The sequence below is a fragment of the Lacerta agilis genome, chromosome 15 (genome assembly GCF_009819535.1).
Source record: "Lacerta agilis isolate rLacAgi1 chromosome 15, rLacAgi1.pri, whole genome shotgun sequence".
NCBI lineage: Eukaryota > Metazoa > Chordata > Lepidosauria > Squamata > Lacertidae > Lacerta > Lacerta agilis.
In genome coordinates, this window is record NC_046326.1 from 28,648,943 (window position 1) to 28,672,179 (window position 23,237).

At 49.5% G+C, this 23,237-nt stretch overlaps 1 protein-coding gene across 1 annotated transcript; it reads right to left on the bottom strand.

The window, feature by feature from the left end:
* Nucleotides 1-10,024: 10,024 nt before the first annotated feature.
* VPS37D (VPS37D subunit of ESCRT-I) lies at nt 10,025-19,322 on the bottom strand. The gene is made up of 4 exons (XM_033172470.1): nt 19,119-19,322; nt 14,849-15,020; nt 11,851-11,933; nt 10,025-10,889 (listed from the first exon to the last, which is right to left on the bottom strand). Exons 1-4 carry the CDS (start codon nt 19,245-19,247, stop codon nt 10,392-10,394), a joined length of 882 nt encoding a protein of 293 aa, XP_033028361.1. The 5' UTR covers nt 19,248-19,322; the 3' UTR covers nt 10,025-10,391.
* Between the last annotated feature and the right edge of the window lie 3,915 nt (nt 19,323-23,237).

The window sequence follows — 23,237 nt, forward strand, 5'->3', positions numbered from 1 at the left end:
CCATTTGAGTACAGGTGAAACTCAAAAAATTAGAATATCGTGGAAAAGTCCATTTATGTAAGCAATTGTTTTCATTAGCTTCTGGAGTTTAATATATGAGATAGACTCATGACATGCAAAGCGAGATATGTCAAGCCTTTGTTTGTTATAATTGTGATGATTATGGCGTACAGCTGATGAAAACCCCAAAGTTGAAATTGTTAATTTGGGGTTCTCATCAGCTGTACACAATAATCATCACAATTATAACAAATAAAGGCTTGACATATCTCGCTTTGCATGTCATGAGTCTATCTCATATATTAGTTTCACCTTTTAAGTTGAATTACTAAAAGAAATGAACCTTTCCACGATATTCTAATTTTTCGAGTTTCACCTGTATTTGCACCTGATTCAGGGTGCTGCTGCTGTCCTCCAAGCCCAGGTATCCCTTGGCCATTCAGAATAGCCCCCCTCCATCTCCCTTTTCAGCTGTGGACTTTCAACTCCTGCTACAATGGTTGGACCACTTCCTTGGACAAAAGTCTTGCCACAGACACCTATGAGATGCTTGAGCTAGCATTAGGGAGAGCGCAGGGCGGTAGTATACAGATAATGCAATTCTGACTGGCTTGGGCAGAAAATAACTGAAGCTGTTTGCTAAATGCTGTCCCTGATTAACTTGACTGGTTAGCCACTGGGCCAGCATTCACTGCCCTCATCCTGGTCTCGCAAAGTGTAGGTCCTTGCATCTGGCCTCTAATCCCTACCTCGCCTGTGTGCCAAATCCTGCCTCCCAAGTGCAATCCCCCACTGCAAATTGAATTATCACACGCGGGTTTCTACTGAGGATTGTACTTCAATCTTCATACACTTGAGTATATCCTCATAGCTCATAGTCTAGTTCCACTGCAGGAAAAGCTGCATCTGTCAGAATTCCTTCTAACAGCATGAAGCAATAGTCAACATAACTCCAGTTCTGCTTCTGATGCTTTCTCTGCAGAGGTTGGCAAGCAAGATGATCATAATCTTGTAGAGTTGGAAAGGGTAATCTAGTCCAAACCCCTGTAATGCAGGAATAAAGGGTCTAGAAATGGAGCCTTATGAGGAACAGTTGAGGGAGTTGGGTATGTTTATCCTGAACAAGAGAATGCTTGCAGAAGATGTAGCAAGCTGCTTTCTGCTGATCCAGAGGGGACAACCCGAACCAATGGGTTCAAACAACAGGAAAGGAAATTCTGATGAAACCTTAGGAAGAACCTTCTGCTGGTAAGAGCTGTTCGACCGTGGAACAGACTCCCTTGGAAGGTGGTGGAATCTCCTTCATTGGAGGTTTTTAAACAGGTTGGATGGGCATCTTTCAGGGATTCTTTAGCTGTGTTTCCTGCATTGCAAGGGGTTGGACTATACGACCATTGGGTTCCTTTGGTTTCAGTTTGATTTTCAAGCCTGAAGTCCCGGGACTGGGTTTCCTCAGTGCTTTGGACCTCTTCTCAGCCTCTCCCGCAAGTTCACAAAAGCTATCCCACAAATTAAAGAAGAAAAATATGATTAGCCTGCCAGCTTGTTCATGACTGTTGGATACAACTCACATCAGCCCCAGGCAGCATGGGATGGTGAAGGGAGCTGGGAGTCCAAAACACCCTGAAGAATGCAGGTTGAAGGATATTGACTTAGCATGTAGGACCAGGGAGACCGGGTTTAAATCTCACCCGCCTTCAGCTATGTAGTTCACTAGGTGACCTTCAGCCAGCCAGCCAGCCTGCCTGCCTGCCTGCCTGTCTCTCCTTCTGCCTGGCCTACCTCATAGGGTTGTGCTGAAGATAAAATGCAGCATGTGTGTGGGAGCACCATGTACGTGGCTCCTTGGAATATATACAGTAAATAACCAAATAAAAGCACCTTGAAGCCCCCCAGCCATGCCACAGAGCTTGCAGAAAGGAAGGGGGTATATACTCCTTGTTGCATGTGCGCTGCTTATTTCAGCCCGGGGTGGGGGTGGGGGTCCTCTGCGACACACCCCATACGATCCTGACTGTCGGGTGAAGGCACATCGCAGTTGCTAGGGCTCTTTGGAGAGGTTTGCAGAACAGCAAGACATCCCTCTCTCACACACAGGAGGAGCTGGATGCTGCTGTTGCCAGGGCAACGGGCGGCCCATCAGCGAGCAGGAGAGCCTGGCTGGTCCTCTCCGCCAATCGCAGGGCCCGGCTGGCATCCTAGAGACAGCGACTCTGCTGCCTGTAACCAGGGGTTACCCACTGGCAAATGGGAAGCAGATCTCTCTCCCCCCCCCCACCTTCCAGTTCCCCCCCTCTCTGGGAAAGTGTTTGATTTCCTATTAACCTAAGCAGCTGGGGGGGGGGCTAAGAGGACCCCCTCCTCCCCATCAGCGGTTACTTAGCAGCTAGTTCATGAGCATAATAACCTGTCCCTGAAGGCTTGGGGGCGGGGGGGGGGGGCCGGACAGGAGCCAGCCAACTTAGTTCTCCAGCTATGATTCCAGCAAGCAATGCTCGATTTCTGATGGGGGAGCCACCAGGAACTCAAGGCAAGGCTGAAACTCCACTCTCTCCCTGGTTCCACACAGAGCTGCATTAGCCTGAATGAAGGGGAACGGAGTTTGTGCACCCAAATCAGCATTTTTTGGGGTTACTCCAAATCACAACCACAGCCTTAATGTGTGCATACAACAAATACACATAGAACTACTTTCAATAGAAACAGTATTTAATTATTTGTGATGATATTCAAGCTCCCCCCACCATTTTCTACATGGATTTTTTTTTAAGTTTGTGAAAAGGAAAGTGAGCTACCCAACAACTCTTCCTCTTTCCATCTATTTATCTATCTATCTATCTATCTATCTATCTATCTATCTATCTATCATTAGCATCCTTCTGTCTTGAGAGACAATGGAGTGTGCTTCCAGGGGTGAAGTCACTGTTGCATTAGCAGCACCAAAGTGACCTCCCTGGGGCGCAAGTCTGGGCAGTGCGTATGGAGGTCCTGGACTGCCCAGATGATGAGACTCTCCTCTCTTGGCCTCGCTGATATGGTCCAAAAGAAAGCAGAGCAAGACATTTGGCACCAGCTTGGCTGCAGGAGTTGCTGGTAGGAGGAGTGCAAGGCACCATCCAACAATCTTAGGGACTTCACTCCAGATTTGTGTAGGGGTTTACTCCTTAGCCTTTTCTCCCAGATATCCCACAAGGCAGCAGAAGTGTAGGACCAGTCTTCCTTCTCCTCCAGGTTGACAAGTCCCAAAACTGCCTTCGTGGCAGTTTGGAGCCACTATTGGTTTTGTCTGTTCAATCCACCAGAACCTGTCTTCACATGCAAAGGAAGTCCCTGACTCACTGAGGGACCTATTGACTACCCTCACCTGGTTTAGTTGGCCAATTGAAGCTGTTCCCTGGGGCATGGCCAATGTTGCATGCTGACAGCTTACGTGAGCCACAGGTGAGAGCTGAGTGCAAAGCGGGGACCAAAGGTGGAGAAACAACCCTAGAAGGAGCATGGTGTACCTTCTGCTAACACCTCATAAACACATATATGAATGGCAAGCCAATTCCCTCAACCATTCCTCATAAGGCTTGGTTTCCAGGCCCTTTATCACCCTGGTCACCCTACCCTGAAAACCTTCTAGCTTCTCAATATCCTCCTTAAACTGGGGTGCCCAGAACTGAGCAAAGGAATCTGACCAAGACAGAATATATCAGTACTGTGCATTTCCTCACTGAACTCAGTTACTCCCTCACTTGAGAGTACTGTAGACCTGAACAGGAGTCTGCAACAAAGACCCTTTTATTCTTCAGAGGCCATACCCTTGCTGAACATTTCTCTCCCTGCCCTCGTGTGATGTAAAAATATATTACTGAATGGTAGGCCGTAAATTGTGTTGAATTATTTTGCTCTTTAATTCCTTATTTGTGTTTCTTGATTGATGCCTGGTTTCTGCTCTTAATATCTGCTGGAGGTTTTGCTGTTAATTAAACACACATTTCATGGTTTTTTTGGGGGGGATCTTTTAAAACATTCTGTGTCTTTCCAAGAAGCAGCCACTGCTTGTCTGACTGGGGAGAGCCTCGCCAATATTTTGTCTGGTGCTTCCCCCGAAACAGCAAACACGGCTGTGCTGTGCCGAGGCAAACGCTCACCCTGCCAGCCGGCTGCTCTTGCTATATTTGCAGGAGCCGTTGGTGATGTGAATTTCTGTTGTGATTGAATGTTCTGTTACTGTCTACCCTGGAGAGTGCCGGGCCTCTGGCCCAAGCCATGCCAATTTGTCAAGGCCTGGGCGCAATCCGTTGGAGCTTAATAGAGCAGGGAACCAGCCCCTCTCGGTGTGTTGGCTTCCTCCCTCGCAGGGGTGTTGTTAGGGTCGTCCCAAGCACCTCCTGTCTTGGCTTTTTCACACTGGGCATCGAATATTGTATTAAGTTACAAATCCCTGGACAATTAAGTCCAAGGTACCTTGGGGATCGCTTGATCCTTTAAGATATCCCAGCTCGATCAGTAAGAACACTTGCAGGAGAGCTGTTTATCATTTTCAGAGTTGGCGAGGCTCATATGACAACAATGAGAAGCCAAGACCCAGCCAAGACCTGTGGAACTCTCTGCCACTACATACTCAGCAGGCCAACTTTTAAACGCCTGTTGTTAACTTTTTTATTCCACCAAGCCAATGCAGGCTATTAGGAATATATCTTTCCACAATGATTTACTGGTGCTTGTTTTTAGCTTTTTTGTTTTTCACTTGTTATGCTTTTCCTGTCTGCTTTTGTTTTTATTGCTGTAAAATGTTTTGCTATATTTTTTACGGTATACAAATACTTTTATAAGTAAATAAAACAAATATCCTTTTAAAAATTTGTCTGAAATGTTAAAGCTTTGCTCATAGGGAAGCTTGCTGTGTTGCAAAGCACAGGGCCTGTGAGACACATGTACCCTGCCATAGTCAATCAGCATCTTAAGTTCCAGAGGGTCCGCTCTTCCAGTTTTCCTCACAGATCTATGGGGCATCAATAGGACTTCCTGGGTCCAGTATACTGTATGCCCTTAGGGTCCCTTCCAACTCTATAATTCTACGATCAACTTGGTCACCCTCCTCTGCACCCCTTCCAGCTTGTCAATGTCCTTTTAAAACTTTGGTGTCCCAGAACTAGACACAGGACACCAAGGCAGAACAGAGTGGGGCTATCATTTCTCTTGATCTGGACTCTAGACTTCTGTTGATACAACCTAGAATTACATTAGCTTTTTTTGCTGCTGCATCACACTGTTGACTCATGTTCAGCAGACCACCTATTCGTCTCATATCCAACAAATACAGCTGGTGTTCAATGTTGTTGTTTTCCATGTGACCACCATTAAGATAGCTGAAGACGGCTTTCATATCACCTCTTGGTCTTCTCCAGATTAAACTTCCCCAACTCCCTCAATCGTTCCTCATAAGATTCTGTACCAAGTAGCCCTTAGCGCCTTTGTGACATCAGCAGCCGCTCCTCCAATCTTCAGCCTGTTCTCAGACCTATCTGCATGCTTAGCAACCAACATGTCCAGCACATTGCAATGACTGCCATTGTTAGCAGGTCTGCGGCCATCGATTTAAGAGATAGGCATGAGCTTCAATAGGCAACTATGCGTTGCCACTGTGGCTACTTTCGGAGACCACATGGGATTGTGATTTAATGGGCACACCCTCCACATTTTCACGTGCAAACTGGAAAACAAATTGCACCGCAGGGGGTTGGACTAGATGACCCTTGGGTCCCTTCCAACTTGACAGTCCTATGAAAATCTCATTGTTTCTACCATGATGCTGGTCTCCCGCCCTCGCAGTTCCACACACCTCAATGTCTCTAGAATGCAGGTGACCCCTGCAGTTGAAAACGCCGCTGGCAGAAATGTATTCCCTTGATTTATTCCAAAGAATATATTTATATTTATATACTTGTTTCCACACTTATTTTTCCAAAAACATTACATGGAAAAGAAAACGTCCACAAAGACAGCATGGGGTCTACCTTGAAGCTGCCGGAATCGGATTGAGACCGTGGGAATATTTAAAGACCCCCACCCACCCACCCACCCCCCGACACACATGGAAAGTTTTGCAGTGGATCCTGAAAGAGAGAGGTTCTGGCTTGTAATGGGGTGGGGGGTGGGGAGAGTGTCAAGAAAGTTCAGTTGGTGTTTCGGAGACAGGGAGAACCCCAGGAAACTGCCCCTTCCTCTCCCCCCCCCCACCCCCAGTTTCTCAAATCTTGCAGAAAAAAATCAAATCAGAAAAATTCTATTCCAAGAATGAGGCCCCTAGGCTTTCTCAGGAAAGTGAGGTCTTTTTTTTGGGGGGGGGGGTGTTTCTGGATATAGGTGGAAATACATTATCACCCACCTACCCCCCCCCCCCAAAACCAGGATGTGGTGCTCTTTCAAAGCTCAACCCATGTGGTTGTAGCTTTTGTTTTTTTAAACCTAGCCATCAAATAGGAAAACTGTTCTGTGTCGATGCTAGAAAACCAGCCGCATTACATTTGCATGCATTTAAATGAATTAAAATATAATTGCCCAATGCCGCCCGCCCCCCTTTCCTCCTCTCCTTCCTTGGGAGCTGAGACAAGTTAGGTTTCAGACAAATTTTGGAATGTCATATTTCCTCTGCAAATGGAGCCACCTCAACCCCCCCCCCCAATATTCTAAAGCAACACCCTCTGTTACATTTCCAGTGAAGACATGGAGTTGGGGCAAATTCATGGATGGAGAGGTATATCGTCAGCCATCCGTCACAACAGCTGGAGAGACTTTCCAGGTTCAGGAGTAATCTGCCTCTCAGTTGCAGTTGTCCCATTGGAAATGACCATTGGGGAATTCTGTTGCAGGCCTCCCAAAGGCATCTGATTGGCTGCTAGTGGAAACAGACTGCTGAACACTATGGACTTTCAGCCTGATCCAGCAGGGCTCTGGACTAGCAGGTTTCAGAGAGCCAGCCTATAAAACCAGGGTGGAGGGCGAACATCTGTGGCCTTCCTCTGGGTGCTGTTAGACTCCCACCAGGCCTAGACAGCATAGCCAGGGATGAAGGGAGATGAAGTCTAACAACATAAGGACCAAAGAAGAGGCTGCTGGATCAGGCCATTGGCCCTTCTACCCCAGCAGCCTTTTATTTTAGAGGGGCCAACTAGATGCCTATGGAAAACCTGCAAGCAGGACCTGAGAGCATCTCCCCTCCTGGGATTTTCAGTAATCGGTATTTAGAAGCATTCCTGGCCCTCTAACTGCGGAATCCCTAACTAGCCATAATTGACAGTAGTCATCATTGGTCCTCCTCCCCCTCCACCTCCTCCATGAATTTGTCTAATGCTCTTTTAAAGCCATCTAGGCTGCTGGCCATCACTGCCTCCTGCAGCAGGGAGTTCCACAGTTCAACCTTGCACTGCACAAAAAAGGACTTTCTTTTATCAGTCCTGACACTTCCAGCATTCAAGATCAGGGGCCACCATAACTACTGCAAAGCCGGGGGGCGGGCGGCGGGCGGTGGCCCTCCAGAGTGCCATGATCTAAGCCAGTCTTTGTCAACCTGGTGCCTCCTAGATGCTGGAGTCCAGCTCCCAGCAGCCAGCATGACCAGTAGTCAGGGGTGATATGATGATGGGAGCCGGTGTCTGGCTCCATCTGGAGGGCTACAGGCTCCCTATTCTGGTCCCTTCCAACTCTTCCATTCTATGATTCCACTTCATACCAATAATTCAGCCCCCACCCTTTAATTCTTGCAAACTGGCTTTCCTTCTGCCAAATTCCACCAAGCTTGACATTTTTGATTCGGACCTCATCAAACACTGTAAACCGCTTCAAGGTTTTTCTTACAATCAAGCGGAGGATAAATTTTATGAAAATTAAATCGGCATTTCATTTTAGATCCCTGGAATATGCCCTCTAGAGTGGGGAGTGGTTTCAGATGGTCCTGCATCACAACCCCTCAGTGCCAAATCCTCTACATTTTCTCCTCCAGGAACTGGATTTTGCAGCCGTTCCTTGCGGAGGGAAAATAGGTGGCTGCAATGACTCTGTGATTGGAGAACCTGGCGGCTGCAGCAGTGAGGGGGGGGGGGGGTCAGGGATCATACAGTGTAGAAGGAAGACTAGGCTGGCCAGGGGTTCATTTGGACCGGAGTGATCTAGCAAGGCGAAGCAACTGGATGTGCTTTCAGCTCTGCGACCTGTGGAATGCTGACAGTGCCTCTGAGCGTGTGCAGAGTGCATTCCCTTCATCATAGCTGCTGTGCCATGCTCCTGCCTGGGTTCAAGCAAAGAAAGAAGGTTCCTCCAGGCCTCCAGCTCAGCTGACAGCTGCTTTCTTCCTCTCAATGTTCCAGACCTCCTGGCTCCCTACATCAGGGGCTGGTTTCTAAGCGCCGGGTTGGAGGAGCTGCCCTGGTACACAATCCCTCCTGGTACACAATCACCCCAGCAACCAGCCAGAGGTGGAGGGCGCTGCCGTCCTCCTCTCCCAAAGTGGGATCAGTCACAGGGACATCATGCCCCATGGAAGAGGGGAATAGCCGTCCCCTGCCTGAGCAGGCTCCCCACAGTCATCTCCCACAGCCGTACCTTTCTCACAAGCTCACCCAGGGACACCCCAAATGCTCTTTCTACACCAGGGATGGCACAGTCAGAGGCGCGACAGCTGAACTCATCCTTACCCATCCCACTTGTCTGTCTCCAGACGACAGGGCAAGCCCCATCTGCAAGAGCTGAAATAAAAATCTCACCGCCTGTCAACAAAAAGTGGGGAACTTTTGACAGTTGAACGAAAATTTCAAGATTTGTTTTGCTCATTTTTTCGAGACACTTCGTACAAATTGCTCATGCAGAGAAGCGGCAGGCAGCCTCGTCTGCCGGCAGGTCAGAATACTGCTTTCTGGTTACCTCGGCAGTGACTGAATGACTCACTTGTACCAGCCCCTCAGGAGGCTGAACAAGAGAAGAAAACCAGGCCAGTGACTCATTCAGAGACACAGAAACCACTTCTTCCATGAGGGAGCACTTGAGACTCTCTAGATATTTTTTTTTAAAAAAAAAACACAAATAAGTTTTCCGGTTCAATCCTCCCTCTCGCTGCAGCCTCCCCCCCCCCGATCCTGACAATTCAAATTTTTGCAAGCACATTCAAGTTAAAACGGCTCAAAAATACATCCTCACCTGGCCCACCCCGCCCCAGTCTTTTGTGTGTGTGTGTGTGTGTCGCTCAGCCCTACGTCTTCCGGAAAGACAAATTCCACCCCACCCCCCGCCCCAGACCCTGGCTGAGCCCCACACCCCATACCCTGTTGAATCCGTGTGTGCTGGTTCCACAAACCCATCCTCTAGCCGTGGCCTAACTTTGGGCTTCATGTCCTACCCTGTGCTTCGCAACCTCAGCCCTTGCCCCCCAACCCCCCCAAATTAGCCCTCCCAGTTCTACCTCAGAAGCCGCCCCCCCCCTCACTCACTCCTAACATACAAATTATTGTGAGGAGGCGAGGGGGAGAAGAAGAATTCAGCTTCTGGCTCAGAAAAAACAACAACAACACACCCCGCCAACAGAATACCTGCCTGTGCCCAACTCCCTTCACCCCACCCCCATCCCAAATGTGCTCTACTCTACCCCTTTTCTTGGTCTTTCCCTCTGGCTTCCAAAATGGAGACACTTGTGCTATAGGGCAAGTTCTGTTTGTGGGCTGGGTCTGGAGGACAGGCGTTCCCACCCAGAGTCAGCCGCATCAAAGCAGGATGGGGGGGGCAGCCTGCAAGCCTCTCTCTCTCTCAGGGGTGCCAAATGGAATAAAATATTAGGGGGCTCAGGTAAACCCCGCCCCGCATAATCAATCACAAGACGCGGTACACGCACACCATTTAAATGGCAATGCCTATCAATTTTTTTGGGGGGGGGCCTGGCGCCCTCAAATATTTTATGGGGATGACAGCGAAGGGACCTCGGCCCCTGAGAGTTGGCTCCTATGCTCTTTCATGGGTGCAGAATGGTCATAGGGCCCCACCCCCCACAAGAAAGGAGAGGGATGGAGCTAAATATAGACTTTCCCTTATTTCTAAATGATGGGGGAGGGCAGCCCCCCTCCCCGGCCCTCCGGCACCTATACTTACAATAACGTTTGATAGCCCCAGCCAGCCAGGCAGCCCCAAGAGATGGGAGACAGAGACAGAGCCGAGTGTCTAAATCATATATGACACCCCCCCTGTAGCTGCCATAGTCCTGCCCCACCCCAACGCCCCAGCTCCGGGCAAGTCTGGGCGGGCAGAGTGGTCGGCAGGTCGGGGGTGGTGGTGCTGGCGGCGCCGCGCCCCGGACCCTGGCCCGTCTCGTCTCGTGACGGAGGCTCCGGTAAAAACGGTCCGTCAGCTCCAGCCGGCTACCGGTGCGGAGGCTCCTTCTTCTTCTGCTGGGGAGGCAGGTGGGCCTGTGCCAGGTGGATGTGTCCAATCAGGCTCAAGGGCGAGCTCACGAAGGGAGCAGAAGGGTGCGAGGTGGCCAGGGCCGGCAGGCAGCACTTTTGGGGGCCCGTCCCCACCGGGATGGGGAGCACGGCCTCCGAGGGGATGAGGAATGCCGGCGCCAAGCGCAGCTGGAAGACCTTGGGGGGCGGCCCGTTTGGCACCGGCGGAGGGGCTTGGGCCGAAGGCGGTGGTGGAGGCGGCGCTGGCACCGGGAGGGCAGGGGAGACGGCGGGCGGCTCCTCGCTGCCGGGGCTGGGCTTGTCCTTGGCCTTCTCCAGTTTCTCCAGTTTGAGGGCGCCCTGCAGTTTCTCCAGCTGGGTGCGGCGCAGGTGGGAGAGCATTCGGGCGTGCTGGAAAGACTCCACAAAGGTCTCCACGGGGAGGTCCCAGCAGAGAAACTGCTCCATCTGCTCCTGGAAATAAATGGGGGGGGGGGAGGAAGGAATGGGAGAATTCAAGCAAGCCTCTGGAGGGCCTTCCGCCCCTCTTGCCCTCTCCTTGAAGCGGGTTGGACTAGATGACCCAAGGATCCCCTTTATGAAATTAAAGTGAAACCTGCAGGGCCCAATTTATACAGAGAGGTTGGGGACAGGGAACCCTGTTCAGCCCAGACCCATGTTCCCTTCTTGGAAACCTTCACGTGCAAGTGGTGGACGGAGCCAGGAGCAAAAGTGGGCAAATCTTATACAGTGGTACCTCGGAAGTCGAACAGAATCCATTCTGGAAGTCCGTTCGACTTCCAAAATGTTCAGAAACCAAAGTGCGTCTCCTGCAGACAATCGGAAGCTGCAGAAGCCCCGTCGGACGTTTGGGTTCCAAAGATTGTTTGCAAACCGGAACACTCCCTTCCGGGTTTGTGGCGTTCAGGAGCCAAAACGTTCAACTCGCAAGGTGTTTGGGATCCAAGGTACGACTGTATTGTAATTTTAAGTTGCAAACCGCCCTGAGATCAACAGGTGATGGGCAATCAAATGTAATTAAAAAATAAAGGATAAACATCCTGCAGGGGAGGTTGTTTTTGCAAACCTTCACACACACACACACACATCTGTGCTGCGATCCCTGCACTGCAGGGTGTTGGGCTAGATGACCGTTGGGGTGCCCTCCAGCTCTACAGTTCTGCGATCTCAACCATCAGGGTTAAAGGGAATTACCCACCGTGGCAGAAACTCCCAAGGAGCTTCCTCCTCCTCCTCTCACAGAACTCAGCAGGGAGGATGAGGCTGAGGATAAAACTTGGCTTATTGGGCTCTTGTGCCCCCAGCTGATGGACTCCATGACAACCCTACAACACAGTTTTGTGGGGCAGGTGGCCATATGCACTTCAGTGTGGGTGTTTCCCCTCACAACTAATGCTCCCTCTTGGCAACTCACCTCCACCTTGGCCTCCACGCCGTCCAGCTCAGCTTGCAGCCTGCTCACGGCGTTCTCGGGGGTCCACTTGGCCATACATGCCCCTGCCAGGCAAAAAAGCAGTCTCAGCCGCAGACACTCCTTCCCCAGTGCCCCCACTCTTCCCTCCCATGAAGCAGGGTTTAATCCCAAGGTGCCATTGGGGCTTCACCTTCCTTCTCCATCCTGCTCTAGGAAACAGAACATTAGTCTGAGTCAGCAAAACAGCAGGTGATCTACCACCATGTTAAGTTCCTAGTCCCCATGGTTTTTAATGTTTGATGTTTTACTGTGTCGGATGTTTCAGTTTGTTGGGAGCCGCCAGAGTGGCTGGGGCAACCCAGTCAGATGGTTGGCATACAAATAATAAAAGATAATGATGAATACAAGCTGCCTTTACAGCAGGCATAGGCAACCTCGGCCCTCCAGATATTTTGGGGACTACAACTCCCATGATCCCTAGCTAACAGGACCAGTGGTCAGGGATGATGGGAATTGTAGTCCCAAAACATCTGGAGGGCCGAGGTTGCCTATGCCTCACTGGTCCATCTACCCCTGGGCTGTCTGATTTCAGAAAGGCACTTCTCCCATTCTGCTAACTGGAGACGTCAGGGATTGACCCCCTGGCAGCCTTCCTGGGGAAGAGGGATTGTAAAACCACTCTGGGGATTGTAGCTCTGGGAGGGGAATAGGGGCCTCCTAACTGTTCTCAGCACCCTAAACAAACAACACTTCCCAGAATTCTTTGGGGGAAACCAAAGTGGTATCACAGTCCAGTAAGTGTATGGGGTGAATCTGGCCGTGGTCCCAAACTTCTGGAGGGCACCAGGTTGGCAAAAGTCTGGTGTACAGAACTAGTGGGATGAGCAAGTTGCTAGTCCTGAATAAATTGCTTTGTTTCGATGTTTTCCCACCCCCCCTCCTTAAATTGCATTGTAGTTTCTGTTGTGACATGGGGGCTTGCAAATTGCTTTCGGAAGATTTCCTTCCTGACCAGGGACTGCCTGAACCCTCACATCCCAACTTGACCTCTGAGATTATCTGCAGGAATATCGCTGGCCATTCCCCGAGTTGGTGATGCTTGTTTGACAACAACGAGAAACCGAACCTTTGGTGTCCTGTGGAACTCTCTGCCGTTAAGAGATTCAGCAGGCGCCTTCTGTGCCGGCTTTTAAACACCTGCCGGAAACTATTCTATTCTGCCAACGCTTCGCAGGCAATTGTAAATACATCTTTTCTCACTGGTTGACTGCTGTCTGTTTTTAACCTTTTTCTGCTTTTATTGTTGAACGCTGCTTTGATTGTGTGTGTGTTTTATTTTAAAAAGTGATATTTAGTGGAAAAATAAATGCAGTTCCTCAAATGAACAAATAAAGGGGGAAGGTTCCTGGAGGGGTGACCTCAATGCCCCATCATTCCAGTCCAAACGTGACTCCACACAAGCAATTGGGTCTCATGCAGCTGTGCTAATGGGAATCACAGGCTCCCTAAGCATCCCTGTAGGATGTGTTGGGGGGCTCGTGGTCCACAGCCCAATCTAGACTGCCAGATGTGTGCATACATACAGGGGTGCTTAACGCCACATTTCACACTTTAAGCCAAAAGAACAGCTGTCTTGTAAAAGTATGGAGCTCTCCTGCTAAGCCACATTGCATACATCAGACTTCCCCAACCAGATATTTTGGATCCCAGGTCCCTTCTGCTCTCTGCAGCTGGCATGGCTATCAATATATATTATTACTTATTAAACTTTGAGGGTTGTTTTGTTTTTGTTTTAAAGTGACTTAAGGCAATAACCCCCCCCCCCCCACACACACACGTTAAAACCAGCCCAGGACAAAACACAGAGAAAAATCTAAAACGTGTTCATCTTTTTTAAAACGCAAGGATAAAACATCCCACCCACGGAAGGAGGCCACAGAGAATACACAGCCAAAGGTCAGGCGGAAAAGAAATGTTTTTTGTGGGGAGCCACCACCGAAAAGGTCCTTTTGACCCTTGAGGTTGATGGTTTTAGGAACCACCTTAATTTTATAGTTGAATGTTGTTTTTAGTTGTTTTCAATACTGCATTTTAATGCTCTAAGCCACCTTGGGACCTTAGGGTGATGGGTGGGCAATTAACAACAGCAGGAAGCTTCTATCCTAGGGAATCACCATGGCATGGTGGGTGGGGGAGAGGCTATGACATGCTATTCTAGGATGCCAGCGTGGCTCAAGGGTAGGGTCACCGGGTCAGGAGCATCCCAGAAGCTGAGATTTCAGGGCCCAAAGCTGAGATTTCAGGGCCCAAAGATTTCAGGGTGATATCACAGGGGGCGGCCCCTGGTGGTTCTTCCTCTGTGCTCCCTCCTACCACTGAGCCCTGGAGATGGAGGTTAATTGGGAGAGGGGAGGAGGAAGGGCAGGAGGGCAGACCCCCACCCTAGAGAATCTATGCAATAATTTGCAGCCAGCTTCCCCTGCCACCTGGGCCAGGCCAATCTGCAGACTTCATGTGAGTCCTGGAGGTCTGGCAGCCCTGCTCATGGGACACACCAGTCCAACAAAGCCCAGCCTGGAGCTCAACTCTGATTCCTACCCTTTGGAACTCCATGCCTATTGACACCAGGCAGGTGCCTTTGCTGCACTCTTTCCCCTGCTGAAGACATTTTTTTTTTGTATAAACGAGCCTGGCCAGTTGTTTACAGTGTTGGTGTGTTTTTAGTTTATTGCTGGTTTTATTTTTTATTTTAACATCTTAGCGGTTTTTATTAATAATCTTACAGTTTTACTCTTTTTGCAAGCAGCTCTGGGGTTTTCTACAAGGAAGCGGTTCAGAAGCGTTAGGAAATAAACAGCAAAAGAGTCACAAAAGCACGTGCAGAATTCCCCTTCCTCACAGAGAGCCACAGCTGGCAGGCAACTGGAAAGAGGGGTGAGGCGAGGCTCAAAGAAATATGGCTGACAGGCTGGGATATGGGGGGGGGGAGGGGGCTCACCCAGACGCTGCTGCTTGTCCCGGCATGTCTCCCGCAGTTCCCTCAGCTCCTGATACTTGATGGCCAGGGAGGCCTTGCCGTTCTCCAGCCGTGGTTGCAGTGCCAGGTTCTGCTTTGCCAAAGCGTAGTTGGAGGCCAGGCGCCTCTCCCGTTCCAGCTGCAAGTTCTGGAACTGCAACAGACAGACAGACAGACATAGTGTTAAACTGTGGAACTCCCTCCCACAGGAGGATGCAGGGCTGGCAACCAGCTTGGATGGCTTTAAAAGATAATATTTTAGGATAGGTGCGTGAGGCTGAGTTTGGTCGTTTCGGCTACTAGCCTAGTCGGTGTGCAGGATGGGGATAGCCATACAGAGGCTCTTCTCTCAGTCCTGCTAGCCTCACTGGCATGCTTGGTGGGGATGTGGGAGAGGGTCTTGTCCAAGCATCCCCAAACTTGGTCCTCCAGATGTTTTGGGACTACAATTCCCATCATCCCTGGCCACTGGTCCTGTTAGCTAGGGATGATGGGAGTTGTAGTCCCAAAACATCTGGAGGGCCAAGTTTGGGGGTGCCTGGTCTTGTCGTTGGCTGCCCCCAGACTGAGGAACTCCCTCCCTAGAGAAACCAAACTTGCTCCCTCCTTGTTGCCCTTCCGCCATCAGGTGACGACCGATTCATTCCAATAGGCTTTTTGGGAACCAGCTGTTTTTAAAGAAAAGGGCTTTTAAATAGTGCCACATCTGTATTTTAATAGATCTATTTTTATATGGTTTTATTAGAGCTTAATTACTTTTAAACTATCATCTTTTATATGATTTTAGCCTTCTCTGCTTTATCTGTCTTGTTTTAATTTGTGTAAGCTGCCTCGACTCCCTGTTTGGGAAAAAGGCAGGATATAAATATAACAAGGAACAACAAGAAGAAGGATTGGCCTCGCAATCCTCTGCAGTATGCGGCTTGACTAACTTGCTTGAGCTACCTGTTTGCTCGCCAGGCACCTTTTCGGTAGCTCAGCCACCCTCTGTTTCTTGCAAATGGTGCAACTGTTTGGTCCATGAGGCAGGGACCTCTACCCAAAGTGCCAGGCACATTGATGGTGTTGTGTTATTGATATTAAGTTGATGGACTGGTTTTTAAAACTTATTAGAAGCTTTTGTGCCATAAACAGCTCCTATCCAGAGCAGAATGCAATCTTCAACAGCAGACAAACGCAGCCTGCAGACGTCAAATAGGTTTTTGTAATATGCCGGCGACCAAAACAATTCAAAGCTGGAGGAAACAAAGGCGTCCTTTCACAGACAGGGAGAGCCAAGCTCTAGAGCAGTGGAGCCACCAGTACAAAGGCCCCGCTTCATAACAGAGAGCCCATGGGGGGTGGATGGATGGAGGAGTAAACCAATAAACTTAATTATAAAACAACAGGAAGAAGAAAAATGCAGTACAGCTAAAACTGTGAACAGAGAGGATTTATATCTAATACCCACTTGGTGGTGTCTTTGGGTAAACAATCACCACTCAGCCTCAGTTTTCCCATCTGCAATATGGGGATAAGAAGGAAGCTGTGACTTTACAAGGATAACCAGAGAGAATGTCTCTGTGCCACAAGGCAACTAAAGTTTAGATTCTAAACTGCTTACCTGCTATCGCAATTGTCACAGACAATGACAACATCTCTCCTTAGAGCAGGCTCCCAGCTCTCTCCTGTCCTTGCCCAAGCTATGAACATTTTGGGCTCCCATTTCTGAAACCTTAAGTTCTCATGGCTCAGGCAAGCGACAGTGACTGACTTTGGAGCCCCTGTGTGGAATAAACCAGCTACACCTGCTTAACAAACACAAGAAGAGGCCTGGATCAGGCCAAAGGGGGGGGGCATTTGGCTCAGCATCCTGTTCTCACAGTGACCAACCAGATGCCCCGATGGGAAGCCCACAAGCAAGACCAAAGCAAAAGAGCCCTCTCTCCTCTTGCCGTTCCCAGCAACAGAGTTTCCAACTCTGGAGGCACAGCATAGCCCCACCATGGCGAGTAGCCTTCGATAGCTTTATTATCCTCCATGAATTTGTCTAATTCTCTTTAAAAGCCATCCGAGTCGGTGGCCCCCTGTGGAAGTGAGTTCCATAGTTTAACCATGCAAAGCAGGAAGGACTTCCTTTTATCTGTCCTGAACCTCCCAACATCCGCTTTCGTCAGATGGGCCAGAGCGGGATGCTGCTCCGCTCCACCAACCCATATCCAACAGCTAGATCTGCTCAGCGCTCTTGAGTTTGCAGCAGGGCCAATGAAAAACTGCGACAGTGCCCACCTCTGCCTAACCTGCTGCCCCGACTGAGCCTCAGAGCAAGATGACATCTGGACTCTCCCCCCCCCCCACACACTCCCTGAAGACGCTTCCAATTCTTCCAAGATGACACACTGCACAGAGCGACATTCTTTAAGCAATTCTCAAATAGCGTTGCAAGTATGATGCCTGCTTCAAGGCTTTGTTTAGGTCCTAAACACACACACAACCATGGTGGGCAGACAGGGCCTTGCATCACCCGCCCCAGTTTTAATCCTGGCTAAATGTCCACACGATGTGGAATCCTTTCTACACCCGTGCCCCATTTGGGAGCATCTCAGGGGCATCGAGTGAGGCGGAGTTGTGGGACCACGCAGGCATGGTTCCGGGGGTCCTCAGAAACCCCCGTGGGGCACCCCGCAGAGAAACAGTTATTCCAGAGCAATTAACCCAGTACAAACCCAAGAAACAGGGTGTGTGTGTGTGTGGGATCTCCTGCTTCCCAGGGTCGCGAGGCGAAGGTGCCTTTCTGAGATAAACAGACCCGACGTATTCTTGGGAGAATGGACAGCAACAGCAGCCTGTGACGTGTCTGGATGGGGGTGGGGGTGGTGGACACAAAATTGAGTGGGCCTGTAAAGGTTTTGGGGAGCCTGAATTAGGAGGCAGAAGGGGGGAGATTCCTGGAACGGGGAGGAGGCTAGTTAGATTTAGTAGGGGTTGGCCAAAAGCAAAAAGAGGATGTCCTTTGTTTCCATGGCTCTCTGTCGGAAAGGCAAAAACCCTACGCCATCCGTGATCCAAATGTATGAAAGGCTCTGGCAATTATTCGGCAAGCCAATGCACACAATACAGACAGCAACACCCACCCACCCGACCCAAAATAAAATAAAAATAAATCCTCTGGCTGATTCAGGGAGCTTTGGATGGATCCCAAACTCCCTTCCTAAGGGTGCAGAAAAACAAAACAGACAGGGGTGTACGGGGGAGGGGTGCGTGGGTTTGCAATTGTGAGCATTGGGGTTGGTTTTTGGAGGGGGGCGAGGGGGCACCCCAGGATGGAGGCTCTCCCCACCCACCGAGACAAAGCATCCAGGCCCTTGCAGCCTCTCTCTCACACACACACCTCGACCCTCAACTGGTATCGCCAGTGGCATAGAGATAACAAAGAAGGAGCCTTTGCAAAAACTGCTGCAAGGGGGCGGCTATTTTTTTTTTTTTTTGGAGGGGGGTCCAAGTGACAGGTGTCTGGGGAAGCAGCAGAATATTAAAATCACTGTGCAAAAGGGCTCAGTAGCATCTATTTTGGTAGGGGGTGGGCGGGTAACTGAGGAAGTGGGGTGCCAAGGAAACAGCAGCTGTGCTCAAATTTGTTTGGGGTGTCCTGGTAGGAGCTTTGAAGGTATGTGGGGGGGCATTATGGTCCCCCCAAGACAGCAGCTTGGATTGGGGGGGGGGTGAGATGGAGAGACACATCGGCCAGGTTGGGAGGCAATCAGGGAGCGGCTGGTTTGCCCCACAGGATTGCACATTTGGGGGGCATCGGGTGTTTTTTTGGGGGGGGGCATAGCCACAAGCCTCTGTGTGTGGGCCGTCAGTGGTGGTGCTGGACACCGTCTCTGGGCACCAAGCACAGGCCTGAATGGATTGGCACTGTGGCCCCCCCATGCCATGCCCCCCTCATCAGCGGGCACCCCCGCTGCAATAGGGTTTTGTGGTGTGTGGTACGGCCCCAGAGGAGGGCAGTGGAAGGCCTGACGGGGACTTCGCTGCCCCCTTTGTGTGCTGTGGGTGTTTTAATTGGCGTGGGGGGATTAGATGGATGGCGGGGTTGGGGGGGGGTCGGTTACATGTTTGGACCGGGAGGGGGCTGGGATGTGCATCCCGATGCATGCCATCCAAGCAATGCGTGCAAAAAAAAGAGGCAGGATGCGTCCCCCCCCCGTTCCACCTCTCCCTCCCAGGGGCCCGATCCTCTTCTCCTCGGGGGTCCCGATCCTGGGCTTACCTTCCTGCTCAGCTTGACGATGCGCTCCAGCCACGTCTCGTCCCGCATGAGGGCGCGGAGCTGCGCGGTGCTGAGCGCCCCGAAGCCCAGGTCCACCGCCGAGCCCCGCGGGCCCCGATCGCGCTCCATGGTGGGGACGGCCGAGCCGACGGAGCAGCAGCAGCGGCGGCCGCACCTGGAGGCGCGCGATCCTCCACCTGCACCTGCAGCGCCGCCGCGGGCCGCCAGGGGGCGCCCTCGGCCTCGCCGACGCTCTTAAAGGGGACGCCGACGCCGACGCCGCTTTCCCGGTATGAAAAAAAGGCGGTGGGCGCGGCAGGAGGAAGAAGGGGCGGGCGGGGGAGGGAGAGCTTTAAAGCAGCCCCCTCCTCGCAAAACAGCGGGAAGGGGGGGTCGCCTAAAGGGGACGGGTCTTTTGCTGCCTCGGTATCTTAAGCAGGAGATTCTGAGCATGTTAAGAGTGCTTTCTCTCAGCCTCCCAGCGGGCGAGCAAGCAAAAGGGGGCGGGGTTTCTGCTGCTTTGGCAGCGGATATATACAGTATAACAATATATCCTCTCCGAGCATCTAATCACATCTCAACAAGGAGGAGCTTCTGACCACGGTAACGGTGCCTTTCAGTCCTCCTCCCATAGGGGGAAAGCAGGAAAAAGGGGGCGGGGCTCCTGCTGCTTTGACAAAATGAGCTTTTGAGCATGTCAAGAGTGCTTTCTCCCAACTCCCCTCCCCACCCCCCAAACACCGGGGACTGGTGGGTCACTGTGGAAATAGGATTCTGGGCTAGATCCGGCTACATGGCTCCTCTTGTGACCTCTTTGGAGAAAATAATAATCCTGCAAAAATGAAGACTAGGAACTGAGTTGTAGCTTGGTGGCCAGAAGCTCAACCCCAATCCCTCCCTGTAGCTGCAATATGCAGCAGCTTCTCAGGGTCATTGTAAGGAGGATTACAGTGCGCATTTTGGCTTGACCTAGCTGATGTTACTAGGTTCTAGGTGATGTGAGATTAGAGGTGGGAGAGCACTTGTGAGTAGGTCTTTTTAGTGGTGGCACCCTGGTGATGAAAGAGAATAACTGTATGCTTAGCGATAAAGCACTGGGCTACCCTCAGGGCCTTCAGATCAAAGCCCCATCTCTGCCACAGACTCTCTGTTCAGCCTTGGCCCAACCGGAGTTGGTTTCCTGGGGTTAGAAGAAGCCCACGCTTGTGTGTTCATACCTCAATCTCGCATCCCTCAAGAGTAATGTCTGAATGTGTGCACCTTCATCTTCTTGCTGCCCCAACCTTCTGGGGCCCACATGCCAGCAGTAGGTGTGGTTAGAAGTAGCCATGGCCACTTAATACTCATTAGGCATGCCACTGGTGCATTTACACATTCACACCACAATCACACCAGTTCCTGCATTGCAGAGGGTTGGACTGGATGACCCTTTAGGTTCTCCCCACCACTACAATTCTACACATAGGGGACACACACACTCAGTCGGGGCAGGATTTGTGAGATAGCTGGTAAGAGAAACAGGAGGAAAGCTTTTTTTTGTATTTGATCTTGATCTTTATTATTTTTTATGTTCCATTATATCCTGCCTTCTTCCCAGACTGCGGCTCAAGGCGGCTTACACAAATTTAAACAACACCGGGGGGGGGGGGGGAGATACAAAAAGCTAAAAGCATGTAGAAGGTAATTGTTTAAAAGTACCGGTAATTAAACTCTAATAGATTTAATGCAATGCAAAAAGCAAATCTATTAAAATACAGCTAATAAAAAACAGCGCAGGACTATGTAACAAAATTTATATTCTGCCTACTAGGATAAAAGGCCTCTCAACGGTTTTCAAAGCAGTCTAAAATAGTCATTTAAAATACCTTTAAAAAAAATAATTAAAAGCAAGTTACAAACAAAACCAATATTTTGTTACAGGTAGGTAAACGTGTTGGTCTGCCATAGTTAAAAAAAAATAAAAATTATTCCAGTAGCACCTTAGAGACCAACTAAGTTTGTTCTTGGTATGAGCTTTCGTGTGCATGCACACTTCTTCAGATATTTTGTTGTTGTTGTTTTGAAGAAGAAGAAAAAACACCTCATAGCAGTTAAAATTCAAATGTACACATTCCTGTGGTGATCTTGGGGCCTGAATGGGCTTGCCAACCCTGGGGTAAACAGTCTCCACTGAAAAGTCCTGGACTTGAGCTGATCTTCCCTGAAGATTCCCATCATTGCCTGATGCTCTGCTGGTGCTCAGCTCTTGCAAGGGCGCCTCCTGCTGGTTAAGAGCAATGTCAGAAGCTGTGGTGGCTGGTTGGGTGAAAGTCAGGGATCCAACCAGTGGGTGGCGCCAGATTAACATAGTAAAATGATATATAAACAAACAAACAAACAAACAAACGATAAGATCGTCTCCAGGTGTTTGCAGAAAATCTTCTTTAAACATTAATTTAGTATTAATTACTAAACATACTAAACATTATTTTAGTATTAATTTAGTATTAATTTAGTATTAATACTTAGTATTCTACTAAGTATTGAACTTTGCTGGTCTTGGCTATTAATTTGGCTGTGGACTTTAAAAAAGTGGGGTTTTAAAAATTATTATTTAAGGATGGTTTCCTACCGTGCATCTTCATTTGTTCTTGGGGGCTTTTTCTTTCTTGTGAACCTTTTTTTAAAAAAAATAAATAAATAGAAAAAGTGAAAAACTAAGAATAATAATGGGTGGTCTCCAATTAAGTTCTACTCAGAGCAGATTCACTGGAATTAACAACATGATGAACTTAGGTCTTTTAATTTGAATGGGTTTACTCTGAGTAGAACTTAGTAGGGTACAACTTCATAATAGTAATAATAATAATAATAGTAATAGTAATAATACTACTATAAAATTACTAATAATATAGTCGGTCAGTGAGCAATTAACACACAGATTCAGTTCACACATGTATAGTGGGAATAACTGCATTGCCCACTTCGCAGGGTTGTTGTGAAAAAAATAACAGATTACAAAGCCTGAGGTTTAGGAGAGTGCCTTTCCCACCTGCCAGGCCACCTAAGTGCTTCCATCGTTTTGCCATGGAAAGTGTAGGGAAATGCAATTGCAGGGCCTTTTTGGTAGTGACCCCATCTCTTTGGAACACTTTCCAGGAACCCGGCAAATAGAGACTGTGATTCCTGCACTGCAGGGCTTGGAGTAGATGACCCTATGGGGTCTCAGCTCTACAATTCAATGTTTCTAAGGTGTTCCCCTTAAATGTTACTAGTTGTTGTTGTTGTTTAGTTGTTCAGTCGTGTCCGATTCTGTGACCCCATGGACCAGAGCACGCGAGGCACTCCTATCTTCCACTGCCTCCCGCAGTTTGGTCAGACTCATGTTAGTAGCTTCGAGAACACTGTCCAACCATCTCGTCCTCTGTCGTCCCGTTCTCCTTGTGCCCTCCATCTTTCCCAACATCAGGGTCTTTTCCAGGGAGTCTTCTCTTCTCATGAGGTGGCCAAAGTATTGGAGCCTCAGCTTCAGGATCTGTCCTTCCAGTGAACACTCAGGGCTGATTTCCTTCAGAATGGATGGGTTTGATCTTCTTGCAGTCCATGGGACTCTCAAGAGTCTCCTCCAGCACCACAATTCAAAAGCATCAATTCTTCGGTGATCAGCCTTCTTTATGGTCCAGCTCTCACTTCCATACATCACTACTGAGAAAACCATAGCTTTAACTAAACAGACCTTTGTCGGCAAGGTGATGTCTCTGCTTTTTAAGAAGCTGTCTAGGTTTGTCATTGCTTTTCTCCCAAGAAGCAGGCGTCTTTTAATTTCGTGACTGCTGTCACCATCTGCAGTGATCATGGAACCCAAGAAAGTAAAATCTCTCACAGTAGTTTGGGTTGAATCTCTGTTAGCTTTTCTCTGTTCCTTTAGTATGGGGAAACATTTTTTCCCCCCAGTCCGAGGGCCACATTCCCATCTGGGCAACCTCCTGAGGGCCACATGCCAGTGGTGGGTGTTGCCAGAGGAAAACTGGGTGGAGCAGCAAAGGCAAATTTTACCTTTGTATAGTAGGATAGTGTCTACACACCCACAGACAGTCCACCATCCAGACAAAAAAGAGTAAGAACAGAATTAAAGGATGC